Consider the following 23,583-nt stretch of genomic DNA (forward strand, 5'->3'; position numbering starts at 1 on the left):
GTGAGCGGCAGTCAGCGCAGCAAGCGAGTAAGGCCGCGATCCGCCACGTGCAGGCATTGGCTCGTGCTTCCCATTCTGATTCTGCTCAGTCTACTGCAGAGGCTTGTGGTGTGGCAACTCTAAGGATCTAGCTAAGTGCTTGCAGGCGATCCATGATGAAATTAAATCCTCTAAGGAGGAAATATTGGATAGAATGGATGTTTTGTGTGTAGACTTGCGTGAGTTGGGAGGGCGCGTGAAGGATCTAGAGGCGCGAACTGAAGAACAAGCTGAACATTTGAATGGGGCCGATTTTAAAGCAAAACTTTTTGATTTACTTTTGAGTTGCAATATAAAGTGGATGATCAAGAAAACCGGGGGGAGATGGAACAACCTTCGTTTTCGAGGGGTTCCGGAAGTCGGAGATAAAGAGGATGTTGGTGCTGTGGTTAAATTGCTCTGTAAAAAGCTGCTTGATTCGGAAGAGATCAGGTGGAGCGAGCACACAAAGCATTGGGAAAGCGGTCAGATAATAAGCCAAGAGATATCGTGGTTTACTTTTCTTCCTATGCTATGAGAGAGCGATTTATAAGGGCTTGTCAGGTTCCCTATATCGAATACAACGAGGCACAAGTGAAGGTGTTTCAAGATCTGTCACAGCTGACTCTGGCTAAGCGACGTGCGATGAAACCTGCTTTGGATATCTTACTTGCAAATAAAATCCCGTACCGATGGACTTTTCCCTTTGGACTTTGTTTCACTGTGGGGGGAAGGATGCATTGTCTCCGATTTATTTTCTGAAGTCTGGAAGGTACTGCATGAGGAGGGGTTGACAGCTGCTGAGCAGAGAAGAGTGATGAAAATGATAAAGGGAATGGGACCACTTCACTATGAGGAAAGGCTGAAATGGCTTGGGTTCTTCAGCTTGGAGAAGACAGCTGAGGGGAGATATAGAAGTATATAAGATAATGAGTGGAGTGGAACGGGTAGATGTGAATTGCTTGTTTAATCTTTCCAAAAATACTAGGACTAGGGGGCACCCAATGAAGCTACAAAGTAGTAAATTTAAAGGGAATCGGAAAATATTTCTTCACTCAACATGTAATTAAACTCTGGAATTCATTGCCAGAGAATGTAGTAAAAGCAGTTAACTTAGCGGGGTTTAAAAAAGGTTTGGATGGCTTCCTAAAGGAAGTCCATAGACTATTATTAAAATGGACTTTGGGAAAATCCACTGCTTATTTCTAGGATAACCCAACATAAAATGTATTGTACTTGTGACCTGGATTGACCACTGTTGGAAACAGGATGCTGGGCTTGATGGACCTTCGGTCTGTCCCTGTATGGCAATACTTATGTACTTATAATGTTGAACTTTACTCTTGATTAGGCAGTATATCAAATCTAAATGGCTTACAATCGTAAAATTAAAAGGGAAGAATAGCAACAGGACAGGGATATACCAATAGGAATGCGAGTTACAATAACAGCAATTAACTATTGCAATAAGTCATAAGTTACTTAGCAACCATACTATACAGGGAAGGATAGTGAGAAGCAATTTACTGGGAGGATCACCACTAAATCAGCAAGCAGGGTTAATCAGGAAGGAAGATTAAGATAAGGTTTTTACCCCCTGCTTTAAATCATTGGTAAACTTTCTACACAGAACTACAATAGTAAAGCATTGCAGTGTGAGGGCCACCAAGCTAAAGAGAATGGTGCAATGCTTTACAATCTCTCTCTCCCCGTGACAACTGAATTTAAATTTAACTGAAATTCTAGAATCATCCTTATCAGAAAATTTCTGAAAGACTTTGTTGGTGTCTTTTTTTTTTTTTTTTGTGTTCGAACAGGATTTGGAGGCTGTCAAACATTTTGTTTTGTTTTGGTTTTTTTTTTTTTAAGAAATCACAATCTTTATTCTATGGGAAAAAGATATAGATGTACCTGGATGTTACAAGACAAACTCAGGAAAGAAGAAAAGAGTTTCTAGCCTTTAGGAAAGAAACCCTAGAGATTGGAGCATCTTTCTATTTGAATTATCCCTGTAAATGTGTGATTAAATATATTTTCTTCTCACCAGAACTAAAATGCCTTTTATCAATCAAGTTGGTTTCAGCTTAGTAATACATCTTAAGGATTGATATAAATGTATTAATGAATCGGGTTAATTGTGTGTTAACTATATACAACTTAACAATATTCCTTTAAATTCTCTCCTGAAAATGTATCTCCTTCTCCTATTGTGGTCTAAAGAAGGCTTATTTTTTTTTTTCCTCTTTATACCAGTTTTCTTATAGGTCCATCCAGTCTGCCCAACAAGATAACTCATGTGCTACTTTTTGTGTATACCTTACCTTGATTTGTATCTGTCTTTTTCAGGGCACAGACCGTATAAGTCTGCCCCGCCTCTGCCTTCCAACCTCTGCTAAGCTCCTGAGGATCCCTTCCTTCCGAACAGGATTCCTTTATATTTATCCCACGCATGTTTGAATTCCGTTACCATTTTCATCTCCACCACCTCCCGCGGGAGGGCATTCCAAGCATCCACCACTCTCTCTGTGAAAAAATACTTCCTGACATTTTTCTTGAGTCTGCCCCCCTTCAATCTCATTTCATGTCCTCTAGTTCTACCGCCTTCCCATCTCCGGAAAAGGTTAGTTTGCGGATTAATACCTTTCAAATATTTGAACGTCTGTATCATATCACCCCTGTTTCTCCTTTCTTCCAGGGTACATGTTCAGGTCAGCAAGTCTCTCCTCATACGTCTTGCAACGCAAATCCCATACCATTCTCGTAGCTTTTCTTTGCACCACTTCAATTCTTTCTACATCCTTAGCAAGATATGGCCTCCAAAACTGAACACAGTACTCCAGGTGGGGCCTCACCAACGACTTATACAGGGGCATTAAAACCTCTTCTGCTGGTCACACCTCTCTATACAGCCTTGCAACCTTCTAGTTAATGGCCACCGCCTTATCACACTTGTTTTTCGTCTCCTTCAGATCCTCAGATACTATCACCCCAAGATCTCTCTCTCCCCGTCCGTACCTATCAGACTCTCCCCGCCTAACGCATACGTCTCCCGTGGATTTCTATTCCCTAAGTGCATCACTTTGCATTTCTTCGCATTGAATTTTAATTGCCAAACCTTAGACCATTCCACTAGCTTCCTCAGATCCTTTTTCATGTTTGCCACTCCCTCCCGGGTGTCCACTTGTTAAATATTTCTGATAAATTAATTTAAAAAAAAAACCCCAATCTCTCTCCCCTTTTTGAATATATCATCTTCCCCTTTCCTCCTCCCCACAAAAAGTACTAAATTTTGTCCTATGCTTCTGTGCATTAACTTGTACATGCCAAATTTTCACTGTTTACGCTCCACCTGTTTAGATAGCACACCTCGACCTTGCAGTACTGTCTCCAAAACCTTGTTTTTCTCACAAATCCTTCTACATTGTCACTTTAAAATGTAAGGACTGGTCCCCAAAATATTTTTCAGGGATTATTCCTCTCTTTCCCCCCCCCCCCCCCCCCCCCCCTTGTTGGCATGAATATCATATACCACTATTTGGTTTCCTAATGCTTAATTAGTTCCTACCATTTTGGGGACATAACTGCTGTTCCATACAGGAGGCTCACGATATCTTCAGTACTGACCCATTCATAAGGGGTTAATATTAAGTGAGGCAATTGAATCTCTGCTTTATAGATGAGCCTACCATCCAACATTCCTCCTATTCCATCCCTTCCCTGAGGTTTCCCTGCCCTTCCCCAGCTTACCATACAACTGTGGTGGTGCAATGGCAAGCTGGGGCAGGTGTGTAGTCTTCCCCTCCCCCAACACGCACACTCCAAAGTGAAAATGGCTGCCATGAGTTCAGTAGCAGTCTCATGTTTGCCACTGAAAGCTGCAGCAAGTCACAGCAGCCATTGTGGGATTGGAGCCAGCAAGGAAGAAATTCTATTTCTATTCACATATATGGTAGGCCAGAAATGGCTCCCAGCCCTGCACAAGCTATTTAACTAGTCATCTGTTGATGAACAGTGGCATGAAACTGGTAGTGCCCTGAATATCACTGCAGACAGCTGAAGTTAAAGCTGGCCACTTTATACGCAGTCCAGGGGGTGAGTCAGCACTTGAAGACGAGTGCCAATTTTTTCAGCACTTAGTTATGCAGTCCAATATGACTGCTTAAAAGTCCTACCTTTTTTTTTTTGTAGCATCGCTTAGGTGGTTTAAGTGAAGAATATCTCATTTAACTACATGAGCCAGCCGCATAAACCCAGATAGTCAATGCTTGTGCCCAAACATTGCCTGGCATCAAATATCCGGGAATACCACCAGCAGCTTAAAATGCTCACTGTTGATGGCTGCCCTACTTACTATGGGGTCCCTTTTTACAAAGGTGCGCTAGCAGTTTTAGTTTGTGCTAAACACTAGACATACCCATAGAAATATATGGGTGAGCAACGTTTAGCATGTGCTTATTCTTAGCGTGCGCTAAAAATGCTGTGCGCCTTTGTAAAAGGGGATATGTCACTCAAGATTTAGTTTGACAAACATCTTTAACCAACCAATTTCCTGCTGTATTGTATAGAAATGAAGGCTTAAAATATACACACATCTCTATATATTAATAATTTGCCTCCCTATATGGCTGGTTCGTAAGTGTATGCTAATGAGCTTATATCAGTTCGCCTCCAGCGTTCCCTGACCTCGCGGAAAGACGAAATGTCAGAGGAGGGCGGGACACTGAGAGGGAAGGAAAGGGAAGGCTGGAGGCGATGCAAGCCGAGCCTGCTGCCGCTGCAATCTGAGGTATGGCGGGGAGGGCACAGGAGAATCGCTGGACATGGATGGGAGGGCAGAGGAGAGAGGTGAGAACGCTTAGACGATAGCCTTTCTAGGGCCCATTTCATTTGTTCCAAAATGGGTGTTTTTGCTTTGTTATATATAAAATGTATTGGACTAAATGCATTTCTTTTTTCCTAGTTCTGACAAAGTGAACAAAAGATGATAGACTAAAAGTGAAATCATAAAAAGCATTCTAATAGTCTGAAGAGATCAGTGATCAGAAGGTGGCAAAGCATCAATTTTATAGTAAAGTGATAGGGAAAACGGATGTTTAAAACGATCCAGGAATGTATGACTTTCATCAGATTATTTTAGTTAACATGGACTCGTTTTTAAAGTTTCCTTTTCATATACTTGTTAAAGTTAGTGATGCAGTGCTCTGGTCCCAAGAACTGCTATCCTGGTTTGTTTTGTCTGAATTGTGATTGTCTAGCATCTGGCCTGTCTTATCAACCTAGCATTCTTGATTTGTTTTATATTGGAGAAATTTTATTTGTTGCATTTGTAGCCCACATTTTCCCACCTATTTGCAGGCTCAATGTGGTTTACAATTTTCCGTCATGGCTTGTGTCATTTCAGAATATATATAGAACATGGAGTACAATCCCTTTAAGTTGAATGCCCCTCTCTGGGACAGTGTCTCAAAATGGGTTATTGTATATACCATAAGTGGTTTTATTTAGTAAAATGTGATGCCTTTTAACAGATATCAAGACAGTTTGCAGAATAAAAATCACATTCATATCGATTACCAGATGATGCATAAAACTAGAGAACATTGGGAAGGGAGAAGATAAGTTGCTCAAGACATATTGGCAAAAGCATCCCAAAATTAATCGTGTTTTTAGTCTAGTCCTAAATTTTTGATAGCAACTCTACAACCTTCATTCTGACCTCATGGAATTGCATAAACTTGGAGATACCACCCATAAAGCCCATATGATGTATCCAGCCACAGGTTATTATATGAAGGAATTGTCATTAGATTGAAGCAAATGTCACAGATTATATGGAACAAGCAAAGATATTATGTATGTATATATATATATATATATATATATATATAATATGGGTATCCCTGTACACAGGGATTGAAGTGTCCATATCAAAGCCTTATTCTAATGGGTATAGACAACCAGTGCAATAGAGTAATGTGATCATAAGGTTTTAAATTTATACAAAATAGTTTGGCTGCCAAATTCTGAATAAATTGTTTTCAGCCACACATTGAGTGGACGTCCATCCATACTGGGAACAATGGCTCCTTGCACTCCCAAATGCCAGTGCATGTGCAGTACTGACCACTTTCTCATTTAACTCTGGCTGAGTACATTGTGTGCTGTATCCCAAGCTATTCCACTTTATTTAACCCAGGAGACGACACTGTTTTCCACTCAAAAACCATTCTCTGTTCCTTTATTAAACATTTGTTGTAAAATGTTACCTCCCTCTTAGAAATATCAAATCGAATCAAAATTTCATATACAACAGTGATACCTCGTTTTTCGCTGATAATCCGTCCAAAAAACAATCAATGAAAACCGAGGCAATTATTTCCATGTGAATCAAGGTAAATCCAATGAGCAGGAAAACGCGTGGGTTGCCCTTTTGTTTTTGCAAAATTAGCAGCGAAAACCGAGGCAACCAACGAAATCCAAGACAAAATTTTCACTGAAAAAATCAACGAAAACCGAAACCGAGGTTTCACTGTATGCTAAAGTATGTTTAGCCCTAACCCAGTGGAGCTTCCATTTTCTGTAGTTTATTACTCAAATGCTCTGCCAATCAGGGTTTTTTTTTTAAATAGTTTGCCCTATATACCATAAGCCACATGAGCAAATAATGGCATGTATTATAAAAGATGAATCACAATTTTTTTTTTTTCTTTTTCTTGATTTAGGTACAATAATGTACTTTGAATAGCATGTTGGCAATATCTACACCCTCTACATCTTGAATGGTAACCTTCCATCTGGGTATTATATTTACTGATAGATAATCTTACACACAAATTAGGCCCCCTCATATAAGCAAACCGAGGTATAGCCCAGAATTTATTATGTAATCTTAACATTGGCCAATGTTTTTACAAATAACTTGTTTTACTTGATAGTAAGGGGCACATAAGGTAAGACACATGTCATCTTTGTTTCAGTTTCTGACTTCTCGATGATAGAGCAACCATGGTCTATTTACTTTATATGCCTTTTTAAAAGTTCTGTGAGAAAACAAGATGGCGTCTGAGGAGAACGCAGTAAGGTGGCTGTCTCCCTGTTTTCCTCTAACTTGAAACTTTTTACCTGAGAAAATGCTGAAAAGGAGGGGTAAACAGCGCGTTGGTCCCACTATGCCTGTGAGACCAATGGGGACCGATGGACCGCTTTGCAGTGCTTGGAAGTCTTTTGGGGCTGGATGCCTCGCTGCTGGAGGGAGTGGTGGGAGGTGTCCTGTTCCCCCAGCTTGAGGCCAAGATCTCTCAGCCCTGACGAACTGAGCCCTCCAACAATGCCGGCAGTGGAGCAGCAACGGGGCGGGAAACCCCTTGTACCTCATGCCAAGGAGTACTTCCTGCAGTGGGGCCTGAATGCAGCGTGGATCCATTGGATATCATCAGCGGAAGCGAGGTATCTGGAAGAGCCAGTATCCTGGCAATCTCCAGAGCGGTAGAGGAGAAGCAGCTATCGGGTCAAATTTCACCTGAATTTACATCATTTAAGTCTTTCTTGCCTGCTAAACCAAGCATTACCTTGGACTCAATTTGGGAAGCTCTTATGAGCTTAAACTTCTTTTTCACAGAAACGGTTACTCGTGACCCAAACTACTGAATTGCCATTGGAAAAAAATTTCAGTCTTGGAAACAAGAACACTAAACATTGAGAAAACAATAGAAATGAATAAAGACAATATAAAATCTCCAACTAACTCAGTCCAACTTGATAAAGGAAAATGTTACTTCACTATAAAATGGAAAATTTAGAAAATGAACTAAGAGCCAAAACTCTAAGGTTGGTTGATTTTTTTTTTTTTTTTCCTAAAATAACATCTATAGCCCCTTCAGGAATCTTCAATACTTTGGATAAATATTTCTTGAAAATTATTAAACAGGCTTATCTGCCAGTTTCTAAAATATATTATTTGCCACCATATAAAAAGGAAATATTAATCAAGCTGAACAAGGAACAGATGTTTCATTTGAAATATTGAATCTCACACAAATAATTCAAGAAGATGAGATGGGTACTACACCAGCAACTTTAATTGTATCATTTGTTTTAGAACCAAATCATGATTGGATCCTGAAACAATTTTTTCGTCATAGGGATGAACTCTTTATGAACAATAAGATTAGAATATTTCCTGACATTGCAAGAGCAACTCAAGCGATGTCAATTATTTCTAAAATTTCAACCCCGGGTCCTACAATTGGTGGTTTATTTTGGCTCAATTTTCCCTGTAAATGTGTATTGAAAGTCAGTTCAGTTAAATATATATTTTATGATCCCACTCATTTGAGTTCCTTTTTAGACTCGAGGGTTGCTATAACTCCTACTCTGCAGCTTATCATCTACTCCATAATTGTTATTGATAGGGCACTTTAAGTTCTCTTCTTTACTCACCTGCTAAGTTTAATTAGTGGAATGTATTTTTCATGGAATTGTACCTTGTTTTCCCTTCTAAATTGTGGACTTCTGTATGGAGGGAAAGGAGGGGGGGCGAGAAATTTCCTTTGTCATTTGAAGATTTGTATAACTTGAATATTACTTATCTCCTATCTTTCAAATCAAGAGTTTCTTGAATTATTGTGAATACTTATAAAAATAATAATAATCTACTATAATAATTTGCACCTCCAACGTTCTGATGCTGACCATGGCACACTTGAAGTGAAGCGTTCGTAAGATTCGTCAGTCTATCACCATCTCTTTCCCGCCCTCGCATCAAAATGTGATGACAGTGAGAGGGAAAGGCACGCTGCAGAGTTGCCAGGCAAAGGAACGCGATGTCACATGCATGAGGGGGTCGTCGTCCCTCCCTTCCTTCCACTTCCAGGCCCCCTCCCTCTGATTTTTAAAAGTCACCTTCACTTACCAAGTCAGGGTTATGGCGGCGGATAGAAGCGGTAAAACGCGTGCAGGCTTGGCCCTTCTCTCTCTTTTTCTCAGCTTCTTTCTCAGCTGTGGTCCACCCTTGTGGAAACAGGAAATGAGGGGCGGGACCACAGCTGAGAGAGAGAAGGGCTGAGCCTGCATGCATTTTACCGCTGCTGCCGGCCACCGTAACCCTGACTTGGTAGATGAAGATGACTTTTTTAAAAATCTAAGGAAGGGACAATGACCCTGAAACTCGTGAGGGAGGGAGGCCCCTGGCACACTCTCAATCTCTCTCTCTCTCACACACACACCTCTCCCTCTCCTCCTCCCACCTCCCCCCGAAGAAAACATTGCTAGCGCCCGTTTCATTTCTTTGAGAAACGGGCCTTTTTCTTTTTTACTAGTAAAAAAAAGTTCTGTGAATCACTTGTCTATTACAGCTATGAGCTTTGATTCAAGGCCTGAGACTTTGGTTCAGGATCTAAAATGAGAAAAAAATCTGAGGCCCATGACTTTAACCTGAACTTCAAATGTGACTGCAGAACTCATATTCTGTTGTGACATTCTTGCAGCAGAAAGAGGAACGGGCATAGGTGGAAAAACAGAGTAACATCATTTAGCAACATAGTGGTCACAGATGTTTTGGTGAAAAATAGAACAAAATAACTCAGGAAGATCCTTAGAGGCATATTTTCAAAGCACTTAGCCTTCCAAAGTTCCTCAAAATGCACCACTTGGTCCTCTGACCCCATCCCCACCAACTTACTTACCATCTCTCCCACTGTCACCCCCCTCCCCCCCATCTGTCATATCCTCAACCTCTCTCTCACTGCTACTGTCCCTGACACCTTCAAGCACGCCGTAGTCACACCACTCCTCAAACCATCACTTGACCCTACCTGTCCCTCCAACTACTGCCCCATCTCCCTCCTACCCTTCCTCTCCAAGATGCTTGAACACAGCCGCTGCCTTGATTTTCTCTCCTCTCATGCCATCCTCGATCCGCTTCAATCCGGTTTTCACCCTCTACACTCGAACAGCAACAGCACTATCTCAAGTATGTAATGACCTGTTCCTTGCCAAATCCAAAGGTCACTACTCCAGCCTCATCCTCCTCGACCTATCCGCCGCTTTTGACACTGTCAACCATGAGTTACTTCTTGCCACACTGTCCTCATTTGGGTTCCAGGGCTCTGTTCTCTCCTGGTTCTTCTATCTATCCCACCGTACCTTCAGAGTACATTCTCAGGGATCTTCCTCCACCCCCATCCCGCTCTCTGTTGGAGTTCCTCAGGGATCTGTCTTTGGACCCCTTCTTTTTTCAATCTACACCTCTTCCCTGGGCTCGCTGATCTCTTCACATGGTTTCCAATATCATCTTTATGCTGACGACACCCAGTTTTATCTATCCACAGCAGACATCACTGCAGAAACCCAGGCCAAAGTATCGCCCTTCTTATCCGACATTGCTGCCTGGATGTCCAACCGCCACCTGAAACTGAACATGACCGAGCTTATCGTCTTTCCACCAAAACCCACTTCTCTTCCTCCACTCTCTATTTCAGTCGATAACACCCTCATCCTCCCCGCCTCATCTGCCCGCAACCTCGGAGTCATCTTCGACTCCTCCCTCTCCTTCTCTCCGCATATCCAGCAGATAGCCAAGACCTGTCGCTTCTTTCTCTTTAACATCAGCAAAATTCACCCTTTCCTCTCTGAGCATACCACCCGAACTCTCGTCCACTCTCTCATTACCTCTCGCCTTGACTACTGCAACCTACTCCTCACTGGCCTTCCACTTAACCCTTCAATCCGTGCAGAACTCTGCTGCACGTCTTATATTCTGCCTGGAACGATATGCTCATATCACCCCTCTCCTCAGGTCACTTCACTGGCTTCCGATCAGGTACCGGATACAGTTCAAGCTTCTCCTTCTAACCTACAAATGCACTCAGTCCACAGCCCCTCATTACCTCTCTACCCTCATCTCCCCTTACGTTCCCACCTCCTCTCACAGGACAAATCCCTCCTCTCAGTACCCTTCTCCACCACCGCCAAGCCCCCTCCCTGCCCATCTTCAAATCTTTGCTCAAAGCCCACCTCTTCAATGTCGCCTTCGGCACCTAACCCTTATGCCTCTATTCAGGAAATCCTAGACTGCCCTATTTGACTGACTGTACACTTGTCCTTTAGATTGTAAGCTCCTTGAGCAGGGACTGTCCTTCTCTGTTAAACTGTACAGCGCTGTGTAGCCCTCCTCCTCCTCCCTAAAGTGCACTGCACCCACTAAATCCCCCCCCCCCCCCACGAAAATGGACATGCGGCAAAATCAAAATTGCCGCGTGTCCATTTTGGGTCTCTCACTTTACCGCCAGCCATAGACCTAGCAGTAAAGAATTTGTGTGGTAACGACCTACGTGCAATAGATGCCACTTGGGCGTGTGTCCACTACATGCACCAGAAAATAAAAAATATTTTTCAGACGTGCGCCAAAATGAAATTACCACAAGAGCCACGCAGAAGTCGGGGCGGTAAGTTCATTTTGGTGTGCGTAGACACTCATGCGGCTTAGTAAAAGGGGCCCTTGGGTTCTGTGGCAGTGAAATGGAACAGGTGTAGTCGGCGTGGGCTGCAGTTGGTGCTGAACTGGGAAGGTGCAATGGGTTGCTACACCTGCTGGGGGAGGGGCTGGCTGTTACAGTTTGAGCTCTAGGGGCCACAGGGAAATGGGCAGTCGGTGTAATGTGGAGAAAGCCGTTAGCTTGTGCCGAACCAAGAAGTGGGAGGTCAGTTTGTACAGCCACCAATGGATACAAAGTAAGGGTACACTGCAGAGACGTTTTAGCAAGGAATCCAGTAGTGCTTTTTTTTTTTTTTGCTTTTAAATTTAGCTTTAGTGTAATAGTTTTTAAATAGAAAAAGAACAACAAAAACTTTAACCATGCTGTGTTGGAATGGTTTTCACCTATAAACAATGTGGTAAGAGTCCAAAAATATGTTCTTTTGAACACCCATGGCAGTCTGTGACAAATGTTCAGTCTTTCAGTGGTGGTGTGCCTGTATCTTACAGAACTGGAGAAATCCCACACTTCATGAAAAGCTGCTAATTTTGCAGTGCAGTCAATTTTGACAAACATAGTCCAGGTTCCAAAAAAACCATTGTCATAGGAGGTGTAAATGGTGGTTTCCAAGCTGCTGCTAGCAATATTTTTAGCCACTGTAAATAGGTTGGATGTCCTTTTGTATAGATCAGGCTTTATACCAAATGGTTTGCAACAGTGTCCAATAGCACTTAGGAAGTATTAAGTTACCAAAAGAAATTTAGGGCTGCAGGTTCAAGCCATAGATGTATGGTGTATAATTTTTTTTCTATTAACTGATTCATATCAAATGGCTGCTAAGGTAACATTAGGTAAAATAGACCATCAAACTTTGTTTTATTTATATATTTTAAACAATATTCTCATGGTATGCACACACATTTTTCCCTGTTTATATGCCAGTGTATATTAAAGTGCATAATTCCACTTTAAAAAAAAAAAAATCTTTACTATATAGAATTTATGCACTGACATTGTCTACACTTAAAAGCAAGTTTGCTAGGTTAACTTGTGCACAAATGTGTATTTTATAAAATGTCCATGTAAACACTAATCTTGTCTAAAACACCTCCACTCCAGGGGCGTAGCCAGACACCCAATTTTGGGTGGGCCTGGGCCCAAGATGGGTGGGCAGAAGAACCTTGCCCCTTCCCACAGGTGATTTGTTCTCTCCTCTCACCTGCATGCCATATGGTCTCTCAAACATCCCCCCCCTCTCCGGTATACCTTTTAAATAGCAGATTTTCACCAGCAGCGAGCAGCAACTAATACACACTGCTCATGTTGGCCCCACACCCTTCCCTCTAATGCAGCTTCCTGTTTCCACCTAGGCAGAAATACATGAGGGAAGGCTGTGGGGCCGGTGCGAGCAGTATGTATGTCACTGCTCACTGCAGACGAAGATCTGCTATTTACAAGGTATGCAGGAGGGACACTTGTTGGGAGGTTTTGGCTGGTGGGGCTTGGGGATCCCTGCTAGCCACATCATAGGTATGCTGCTACTGGGTGGGCCTGAACCCAAAGTGGGTGGGCCTGGGCCCACCCAAGCCCACCCTTGGCTACGCCACTGCTCCACTCAGTCCAGAAACTTGTGTGTAACTGTACTTCCTTATCCGAGGGTAATTCTAGAAAAGCTGGCTTCTGCACATGCAGCCCTGCCTGCAGAAAAGATTTGAAACTACCCTGCTGATATGTTAGGTTGTGCAGCATTTTTCTTTTCCTCCAACCTTATCCTCAAAACATTGCAGTTCAGGTATTGGGCTGCTTAACCTCTCAGGTACTGTAGGAAATTGTGTTTGTGTGTGTGATGGTGGTGGTGGGGTTCTTACTACATAGATCAAAATTTGCAGATCTCCTTTAAAGCATCAGAAAGTCACATACTATGGAGTCAAAGCACTAATATATGCTTACTACAGGATGCCTAAATGCGACCTGTGGCAATTTTTAGATGTTCGCATATTACCCATGTGCCTTTTTTTAAGTACTGGGAGCAGAGTAGGTGTGCCATACACTAACCAATTAACACATGGTTACTGCATGAGCCCTTACTGCAAAATAGGTGGGAAAAGTAGCACGTGGCCATTAATTGAGAAAATGAAATGTTCTAGAAAAGCTGCCTCTCTGCATGAAGCTAATGTACTGCTGAGTTACTGTATCATGTTTAAACTTTTTTTTTTTTTTCCAATTTTAGGGTCCTGCACCAAAGTACATAGTTAAGAATTATATCCTCTACTATTTATTCCGGTTTGCAGCTGCCTTGGGCCAGGAAATTTTCTACATCACCTTTCTACCCTTCACTTACTGGAATATTGACCCCTATGTAGCCCGGAGGCTAATAAATGTTTGGGTGGTAAGTACTCATACTGTGGTAGTAACCGGGGGTACACTATTTACTTTATATCCATCAATCTAAAAAGCTTTGTTCAGAAAGCATTACAAACATACACAATGACATGTTAGAAATACTCACTCATAGTGAGGATATATTGGTAATAATCAACCATACTTGATCAGAGCCATGCTAAACAGGGAATGCACAATGTCGAACAAGGACGCTGCTTGGAGCTGGCGTTAGGGTTTGCAGAGCATTGAGGAGGAGTGTGGAGCCCTGTCCAGCATGCTAGCATCCCCCTCCCTCTTAACAGAAGAGAGGGCTGGAGCACCCCCCCCCCCCCTCCCAATACCTTGAAATATGGTAGGGATGCACTGGGCAGGGCACTGCCATTTTGGAGGTGGCGCTGGAAGGAAGAAGGAGTGCTTCTCTATCATTTCAAAATATGAGGGGGTTGGGGCACTAGACACCAGGGAGGGGCTGGAAGTCCACTGAACTTCCAGCCCTCTCTTCTGTTGAGGGGAGGGGGGTTGGGTGTTTTCTGTTCGGGGGGAGCTATACCACCAGAGTGGAGGGCTGGAGGTCTACCAGCCCTCTGTCGGGTGGGGGGGGGGGGGGAGTTGGTGGGGATCTGGAGACCCTGTATTGGTAATGTTTGACAGGTCAAGGTTTTTTATGGACAGCGCAGATATATCGGACAACTTCTGCAGGAATGCCTTGGGTGCATGCCTAGGCACAATCTTCCCACAGAAGTACCCCCCACCTCCATGATCAAAGCTAATGGTGCGCATAAATTTGCATGCTATTAACTTTGATCATAGAGGTGTTGTTTTCCCTTGCTATTCTAGCGCTAATTTTACAGCGCTGTTTGGAAGAGCACGTGGAAATTGATTATCAAGGCCTAAGTGCATTGTCAGGAGTGGCATAGGCAGACTCCAAATTTTGGGAGGGCCAAGTGGCAAAAGATCTTTCAGATAGGCAGAGGGGAAGTGTGCCACACTAACTAGCAATGAATCCCTTTCCTGACATTTTAAGTTAAATCTCTTGTAGAAGTAGCCTTCAGGATATTGAGGGAGCTCAGAGAGGTTCTGGCGGGTCCTCTTAAAGATTTGTTTAACATATCCTTGCAGACGGGAGAGGTTACGAAGGATTGGAGAATGGCGGAGGTGATCCCTCTTCACAAGAGTGGTGATAGGGAAGAAGCTGGAAACTACAGGCCGGTAAGCCTCACTTCGGTTATTGGAAAAGTAATGGAAGCGATGCTGAAGGAAAGGATAGTGAATTTCCTGGAAGCCAATAAGTTGGTAAAACCATGTTGTCTCGGATCTTGCAAAGGGAAATCGTGCCAAACGAATCTCATTGAGTTCTTTGGGTGAAAGGAGAATTGAATCAGGGACAAGCTATGGGCGTAATCTACTTAGATTTCAGCAAAGCTTTTGACACGGTTCCCCACAGGAGGCTCTTAAATAAACTGGAAGGGCTGAAGATAGGACCCAAAGTGGTGAACTGGTTGAAGGACAGAAGCCAGAGGGTGGTGGTGAACGGAATTCGCTCGGAGGAGGGAAAGGTGAGTAGTGGTGTGCCTCAGGGATCGGTGCTGGGACCGATTCTGTTCAATATATTTGTGAGTGACATTGCCGAAGGGTTAGAAGGTAAAGTTTGCCTATTTGCGGATGATACTAAGATCTGCAACAGAGTGGACACCCGGGAGGGAGTGGAAAACATGAAAAAGGATCTGAGGAAGCTAGAAGAATGGTCTAAGGTTTGGCAATTAAAATTCAATGCAAAGTGATGCACTTAGGGAATAGAAACCCTCGGGAGATGTATGTGTTAGGCGGGGAGAATCTGATAGGTACGGACGGGGAGAGGGATCTTGGGGTGATAGTATCTGAGGATCTGAAGGCGACAAAACAGTGTGACAAGGCGGTGGCCGTAGCTAGAAGGTTGTTAGGCTGTATAGAGAGAGGTGTGACCAGCAGAAGAAAGGAGGTGTTGATGCCCCTGTATAAGTCGTTGGTGAGGCCCCACCTAGAGTATTGTGTTCAGTTTTGGAGGCCGTACCTTGCGAAGGATGTAAAAAGAATTGAAGCGGTGCAAAGAAAAGCTACGAGAATGGTATGGGATTTGCGTTACAAGACGTATGAGGAGAGACTTGATGACCTGAACATGTATACTCTGGAAGAAAGGAGAAACAGGGGTGATATGATGCAGACGTTCAAATATTTGAAAAGTATTAATCCGCAAACGAACCTTTTCCGGAGGTGCGAAGGCGGTGGAACGAGAGGACATGAAATGAGATTGAAGGGGGGCAGACTCAAGAAAAATGTCAGGAAGTATTTTTTCATGGAGAGAGTAGTGGATGCTTGGAATGCCCTCCCGCGGGAGGTGGTGGAAATGAAAACGGTAACAGAATTCAAACACGCGTGGGATAAACATAAAGGAATCCTATTCAGAAGGAATGGATCCTAAGGAGCTTAGCCGAGATTGGGTGGCAGAGCCAGCCGGTGGTGGGAGGCGAGGATAGTGCTGGGCAGACTTATACAGTCTGTGCCAGAGCCAGTGGTGGGAGGCGAGGCGGGAATAGTGCTGGACAGACTTACACGGTCTGTGCCCTGAAGAGGACAGGTACAAATCAAAGTAGGGTATACACAAAAAATAGCACATATGAGTTTGTCTTGTTGGGCAGACTGGATGGACCATGCAGGTCTTTTTCTGCCGTCATTTACTATGTTCAGTAGCTTTTCATTGCCCTGTTGTGCCAAAATTTTCCATTTGTGACTGAGCTTCAGTTGGTTTTGTCTCCTAGAATTAGCTTGTGATCCATGGACGAAATATAAATGAGCTACTTTCACTGCTCTCAACTTTCATAGGCAGATTCAAATTCAACGGAGTGTGTTTATAGGATCGTGCATCCTAGATCTGTGAACTGGTTGCTAAACAAATACATAGAATATAGTAAACATAAGCATCCAAAGGTGGGACAAGGGGGTTCTCGATCTCTGACTTTTTTTTTTTTTTTTTTTTTTTTAATCCTTTGTTCTGCTTTTAACACGACTTGGGGGGGGGGGGGGGGAACCTTCAGGGAGCTGTCTGTAAAATAGTTCGTCAGTGCAAAATGCATTCTGAACATTGTACATTCTGTACATTTTTTTTATATTGAAGTATTATAATTTATCCAAGAAGTTATCTTGTAAGCAGTACAGTAGATAGAGCTCATCCTAAGAAATACCACAAAAGAAAAGCCCAGTAATTGGGAGAGGGGCAACCTAATTCCAGCAAAAGTTTATCTGTGTATTAGCATTAAAGTCACAGCCAAGAAACTTAAGGGCCCCTTTTACAAAGTGGTGGTAAGCCCAACACGGGTTTACCATTCGTTAAACAAGAAGTATCGCCGGGCTACTTCCCACCCCCAGCGCGCAGTCATATCCAGTCATATATTTATTCTTGTAGTGCCAGTGTGTACCCGGCAGTAATTGGACAGTGCCGCGTGCTGCCTGGTTACCATCAAGTTAGTGTGGGAGCCCTTACCACTACCTCAATGGGTGGCGGTAAGGGCTCCCTCCCCCCCCCCCCCAATAAATGGCCACACAGCAAGTACTTCACTTTCCACATGTCCATTTCCTGCAGAAAAGAAAGACTACCCTTTTACCTGCTGCAGTAAAAGGGGGGCCTCGGTGCATGTCAAAAACAGCACAGGCCTAGTGCGGGAGCTCTTACCACACTTCAGTGAGTGGCGATAAGGGATTCCCCCCCCCCCCCCCCCCCAGTATGGCCAGGCAGCAACTGCTTTACTTGCTGCACGTCCATTTCCTGCAGAAAAGAGACTACCCCTTTACCAGCTGCAGTAAAAGGGGGTCTCTGTACGTGTCAAACAGCACAGGCCCCCCCAGTGGTCAAGGAGCCATATAAGGGTGTTATTTTTTTGGGGGGGAGGGGGTTTAACCTCTATGTGGTAGCCTAGCCCTTAGTGGGTAGTACTGCATTATAAATGGTAAAGCTTGTGGCCACCATTCTAAAGCACAGGCAGGAAAGACTGTGGATTGCTCCTGCCTACCTTACACCACCAGGGAGAGAAGGTCAGCCTTGGGATCTTCAGTTGGGGGGGGGGGGAGGGAGGGGAGAGGTTTTTACCCTCTTCAACAAATGTTTCCTGTGCATTAGGTTGCATGTTCATTCCTGGAGAGCAGAATATGCAAGTCCCGATGTTGATTCCAACTTTGCATTATTGTTTTACAACAGGAGCCACTAATGGTTATTTCCATGGTAAACTAAGGTATGTCAAAAAGTCAACTCTTACCATACTGCCCCTCCCTCAATCTAAACATGTACAGTTCCCAGTAGTCTTCACACCCTTGTGCATGTCACATGTGCTAAGATTTGGTTTTACTACATCTTTGATCTGGTCTGATTCTTTTTGCTATTTCTTCATTCCAAATGCAGTAAAGGGTGATAGGGATAACTTACGATTAATTAACTTTCCTAAACTTCCTTTGGTGTCTGCTAGAGATGTTTCATCGCTACTTGAAAAAAGTTCTCCTGGTTTCACAAGACTCCATGCCTCTTTTTAACCTGCATTTATTATCTACCACTGACTAAGAAGGAATCTGTGCAAGGTGCCCAGGCTATGGGCTTTGACCCTGATGATACCAAGACTGATTTTGGAGTTATTGGAGACTTCAGACTCTGAAGCTGTTTTCCTTGACTACTTTGATAGTTTCACTGGCTTTGGCATCTGATCATGAATGGTTGTTCAAAACTTTTCTTCAAAAAGAGATGTTCTCTTCTTGGGCTGTCAAGTTTGAACTTTTCCTGATTTAAGAACTCGAAGTAGAAGGAAGAATTTCCTTAAGCCAGCTGTGCTCCAGTTTGGAGCCACCTTTTCTTGAAATATCCTTGTAAATGCATCATTAAATGGAAATCACTGCAATAGATATATATTTTTTTAACTTTTGCAGCTCTTGGATTTTCTAAGTGACTGACAGGAGCCCTACGCCTAGTTCTCTGGTTAAGGCAGTGATCCCCAATTCACAGCAACTTAGTAATTTTCTGGTGTGTGTGTATTGCTGTCGCTTTTGCATAATAAGGATATCGGTTGACATAGTTTCTTATTTTCTTTTTAAATTTCACTTGTATTTCTCCTTAGTGTTGTGGACTATATTTAAGTTAAGTATTGCTTCATATATAGGCAATTGCTTAGTTTCCTTTATTGTATTTTCATATTTCCTTTTAAATGTTTATACCTTGGATTTAAGTTTTAAATTGCAATAAAAGAGTAATAGGGACAATAAATTTGTTGGGGTGGGGGGGGGGGGGGGGAAGAGGAAGCTTGCCAACATTTTTTGATTTGTAGTCTCTAGATGTTGGTTAGATCTACTTCTTTTGAAGTGGTTACCTAAACCTAGACTGTCACCTCGGTTCTCAGAGACCTTAATAGACAGGAAAAAAAATTGTAGGAAACTCTTTGGAAAGACAGTGAATCATAGGTGACCTCAAAAAAAATAAACTATATAAACACAAAATTATTCAAGTTAAAAAAAAAAAATTACACAGCAGGTGGTGAATGGCTCAAAAGAACTATTTTAAGGTGGCTAACAAGCTGTTTTGATACCTTCTGTCGATCTTATTTTGACATTAAAGTAAGAAATGTTGAGGCAATATCTTGCAGAGATTTTGATCATCATGGGATGCAAGTTGTCGTCAAGCAAAGGATGTAAAATTGGGAGTACAGTAGTTCATGAACTTCCAAATTGAAAATTGTGACCAATTTGCACACATCCAGTCTGTAATTAATGCTGGTATCTACCAACTGGTAAGTTTGCAACAAAGTTGTAATGTAGACCCTTGTCCTGCTACGTTGCTTCCAAAGAAGATGAGTCTTTTAGCTTGAACGCTTTAATATTGCTCCTGGTCAATGTGGCCATCCTGTAGCATTAAAAGGAATCTTATTTCACCTACATGTAAAGCATATGAAAGGAGACTGGACAAGCTATACAAATTATTGCCATGTAGCTAATTTGTACTGAAAGCAGTGCTACAATCAGTAACGAGACCATCCAATATAACACCACTACAGCACTCAAAAATCATGTGACACCCCCCTTTTTTTTTTCTTTTTGCCATCTGGACCAGTACTTCATTCATTCTTCCTCCTACCCTTCCACAAGCAGGAAGACAGCATTAGCAGTAGTGGCAACAGGTAGCAACAGTCAGTACAGGGTCCTGAATGCTGTCGTATGCTTACAGAACCTAGTACCAGCCTAACAGGAAGTCCACAGCCCTTTCTGCAAACTCCCCCATTTAAGGTTCTGCCTCACAAGTTGGGAATCTGTTCTAGCCTAGCAATAAAGGTTAATTAAATGCACCAGGAATTTTTACAGCTAGCTTAGTTTTCTACATAGAAACAGAATTACATAAGATTTTTTTTTCTGTTATACCTAATTATCAAAGATAAGTGACTTTAAGAATCTGTTTCATTCCTGAGTCATCATGAACAAAATAGCAATGTAGTAAACAATGGCTGTTTGCCAACTTCCTCCAAGCCCAGAATCTGTCTTCTATCTGACCTCTCCATGTCATACCACTGCCTGAAAATTGCCACAGTGGTGGCCTCTCTCCACTTCTGTTCACAGGCCAGCCTGGTCATGCTGATCCCAGCCCTGTCTCCTACAAGAGCACTTGGGCCTCCTTCCATGTCCTATTAAATTCTGTAACAAACTCCATAGCCAACCATACAGTTGAAAGTAGCCTTTCACTTTGGACTGGATGGTATGGGGGACTTTGACAGGTAACATGCAAAAAAAAAACTGGTTTGAGGCAGGTGTTTATATTTTTGACTTACTGGGTGCATGATAAAGGAGAAAATGACAAACACTTGTCTACACCCTCTAAAACCTAATATTGTAGTGTGCCTTTACTGATTTGTACATATGTTATATTAGTGCACATGGGCGGACTGAGAGTACTCTGGGCCCCCACAGCGCTTACCTTCTTTCATGACCAGCACATCCTCCAACTCACCTTTCCCACCTTCTTGCATGCTGCTGCTGTCAGCGGTGGCTCCACAGTTTAAAATGGCATCTGCAACCTCTGATAGTCTCGCGAGAGTTCGTGGCCACCATTTTAAGCTGCGGAGCCAGCACAGGAGACAAGCAGCAGCAGGAAGAATCATCACTTTGCCAGGGTGGCTGTAGTGTGCAGCAGCGGGCAAGGGCAACCGGGAAGAGCCTCTGGGCACTGCCTGGTTGCCTGAATGGTCAGTCTGGACCAGTTTAGCATGTATACTAAGAGGGACATTATCAATGTGGGCTACTGTTAACCACACCACGCGCACACAACCCTCTAGAATGCATGCCAACTTCTACTGCATAAACCTAAATGTCTCCCATCAATACTCATTTTTCTCTACGACACTTATGCCTTCTACTGTTCCCATCACAAGCGTTATCTTGTGATGCTTTTTGGCAGAGATTAGTGAAAAGCTCCATGCGAATAGAATGAATGATGAAACTGGCAGATAGTGAGAGGAAGCTGTCCAAATAACACGTGTCCAAGGGTCTTGTAAACAAGCATGGTCCAGGAGACAGACTGTGGGGATTCAATTCCTGGCCTGAAATTAGCATTGTGTATGTGGAACATGGATAATATTGCTAACAAGTGAAGTCATCTTCCAAAATGTGGCCTGTTCCGCTAACTGCCTGCTGAGCTTTACAGTGGTTGCTGTGCTGGATAATGCTTCATTTATAAAGTTGTTTAAATTTTATTTGTATTCATTTCATAGGGCTGAATGGCTCATGCTCTCTGAAGTCAGAAGAGCCTAGAACAGGTGTTGAGGACTAGTTAGATTACAAATTTTCTAAAGAACTGACATGCAGAACTTCAACATGTCTGGGATGAAGCAATTGTAATTCTATTTAACAAAATGATTTGCACTGCATGTTGATTCCTTCTCTTCCCCCCCCCCCCCCCCCCCCCCCCCCCCCCCACACCATCTTCCCAGGGGCTGTTTTACTAAGCTGCATAAGCGTCTACGTGCGCCAAACTGGAGTTATCACCCGACTACCGTGTGGCTCTTGCAGTAATTTCATTTTTGGAGCATGTCCGATACGTGCTTCTGAAAAATAATTTTTATTTTTGGACATGCGTAATGGACACGCGCCAAGTGGCATTTGACATGCGTAGGTAATTACCACCTGGATTCTTTACCACTAGGTCAGTGGCTGGTGGTAAGGTCTCAGACCCAAAATGGATGCGCGGCAATTTTGATTTTGCTGCACATCCATTTTTGGCAAAAAAGAGGCCTTTTCACAGGCGTGCTAAAAAATGGATTGGTGCATGCCCAAAACCTGCACCTACACTACCGCAAGCCATTTTTTTTCAGCACACCTTAGTAAAAGGACTCCCTAGTCTGTTAGTGTGCGTTAAATGGTTTTAATGTGCATTGAATGACTGACTTCTTTTGATTAAATATTAAGCTACAAACCTCATTCTGGTGCTTTGCAAAGGAAAGCATGTCCGTGGAAGGGATTTTTTTGTGAACCTGCATAGGTGGGGTTTATTTTTCTAATTATAGAATTTACAGGTAATTCCAAACAGAATATTTGAAAAATGTCAAATTTAGCTTCATTTTGATATATATATATTTTTTAAGTAAATCTTTGTGTCCATAAATCTGAAGGTATCAAAACAGGAAAGCGTCACTTGGCAAAGAAATGAAGATATTAATAGTAACTGAAGCTGAACTTAAATTTGCATTGTCATTGTACCAAGATCTGAAGCTAGATTTAAGGAAAAAGCAGACACTAATTATATCTGTCTGGATAGCAGCTCGATGCCAGAACAGAACTCATGCATTGTGATTTAAATGCACACACAAATATATTTTGGATGGAAAGATAACAAAGCTAGCCCCCAAGGATGTTACTCTGTGCCACATTGACATTTCTCCCCTTTTATGCGGGTCTACCAGTATCAGGAGCTACATGAATTTTTCTGTTTCAAAAAAAAATCCTTTTGGTAATATGAACTTAAGAAAAGGGTAGCTTGAGATTTTTTAATCACATCTTTCAAAGACAGCAGAAAAGCTGAAAGTCCTGTTCTACCACCCCTCATCAGGTCTTTGAGCTCCCTCCCTCATTCATAATTTACCTTGGTAAAGTATGGGATGGTTTAAGTAGGTGGAGATGCATAGAATCTTATATTTCCTCAGCAGTGTCTGGTGCAAAAACTAAGAATTTTATTTTATTTTTTTTTTTTTGCTCTGGAGTTCTTTTCCTCCAAATACCCTTATTTCATTGAGAGAATTTGAGCATCATAGAATAATGTGAAATTGCAGTGTTGATCTTCTTTTTTTACATGGCTAGTGTCTGCAGTAATAACACATTTTGGTAGCCTAGACTTCCTCCAGGTACTCTTCATGGCTTTGCTGAATTCTTCTAGTGTGTGCTATGTGTGGCCGTGGAAATTTGTCATCTCCTTTCTGTGAACCATTGGCACTGTGTACTGTTTGTAGCTCCATTGCTAGCAGTGTGACACTCTCTCCAAGACGGCAACATCTTGTATATTCTCGTCTGGTAACATACTTTCCCCATCACTAGGATCATAGGATTATCAAACATTTCACAGAAGCACTTTCATCCAAGAGTAGGTAGAGGGGTTGGAACAGGTGAGTTCTCATATCTAGATCTGGAATCTCAGAACATTACCTGAAATTATCATTATTCT

General features: G+C 42.6%; 1 protein-coding gene across 1 annotated transcript in view; it reads left to right on the plus strand.

Annotated features, from left to right (window-relative positions):
• The window catches only part of SGPP2 (sphingosine-1-phosphate phosphatase 2), an 81,454-nt gene that overhangs the window by 6,038 nt on the left and 51,833 nt on the right, over positions 1-23,583 (plus strand). The window contains exon 2 of the mRNA XM_030216960.1: positions 13,723-13,881. Within this exon, the coding sequence (XP_030072820.1) occupies positions 13,723-13,881 (159 nt within the window). The remainder of the gene's footprint in view (positions 1-13,722; positions 13,882-23,583) is intronic.

This window comes from Microcaecilia unicolor, chromosome 10 (genome assembly GCF_901765095.1).
Source record: "Microcaecilia unicolor chromosome 10, aMicUni1.1, whole genome shotgun sequence".
Taxonomy (NCBI): domain Eukaryota; kingdom Metazoa; phylum Chordata; class Amphibia; order Gymnophiona; family Siphonopidae; genus Microcaecilia; species Microcaecilia unicolor.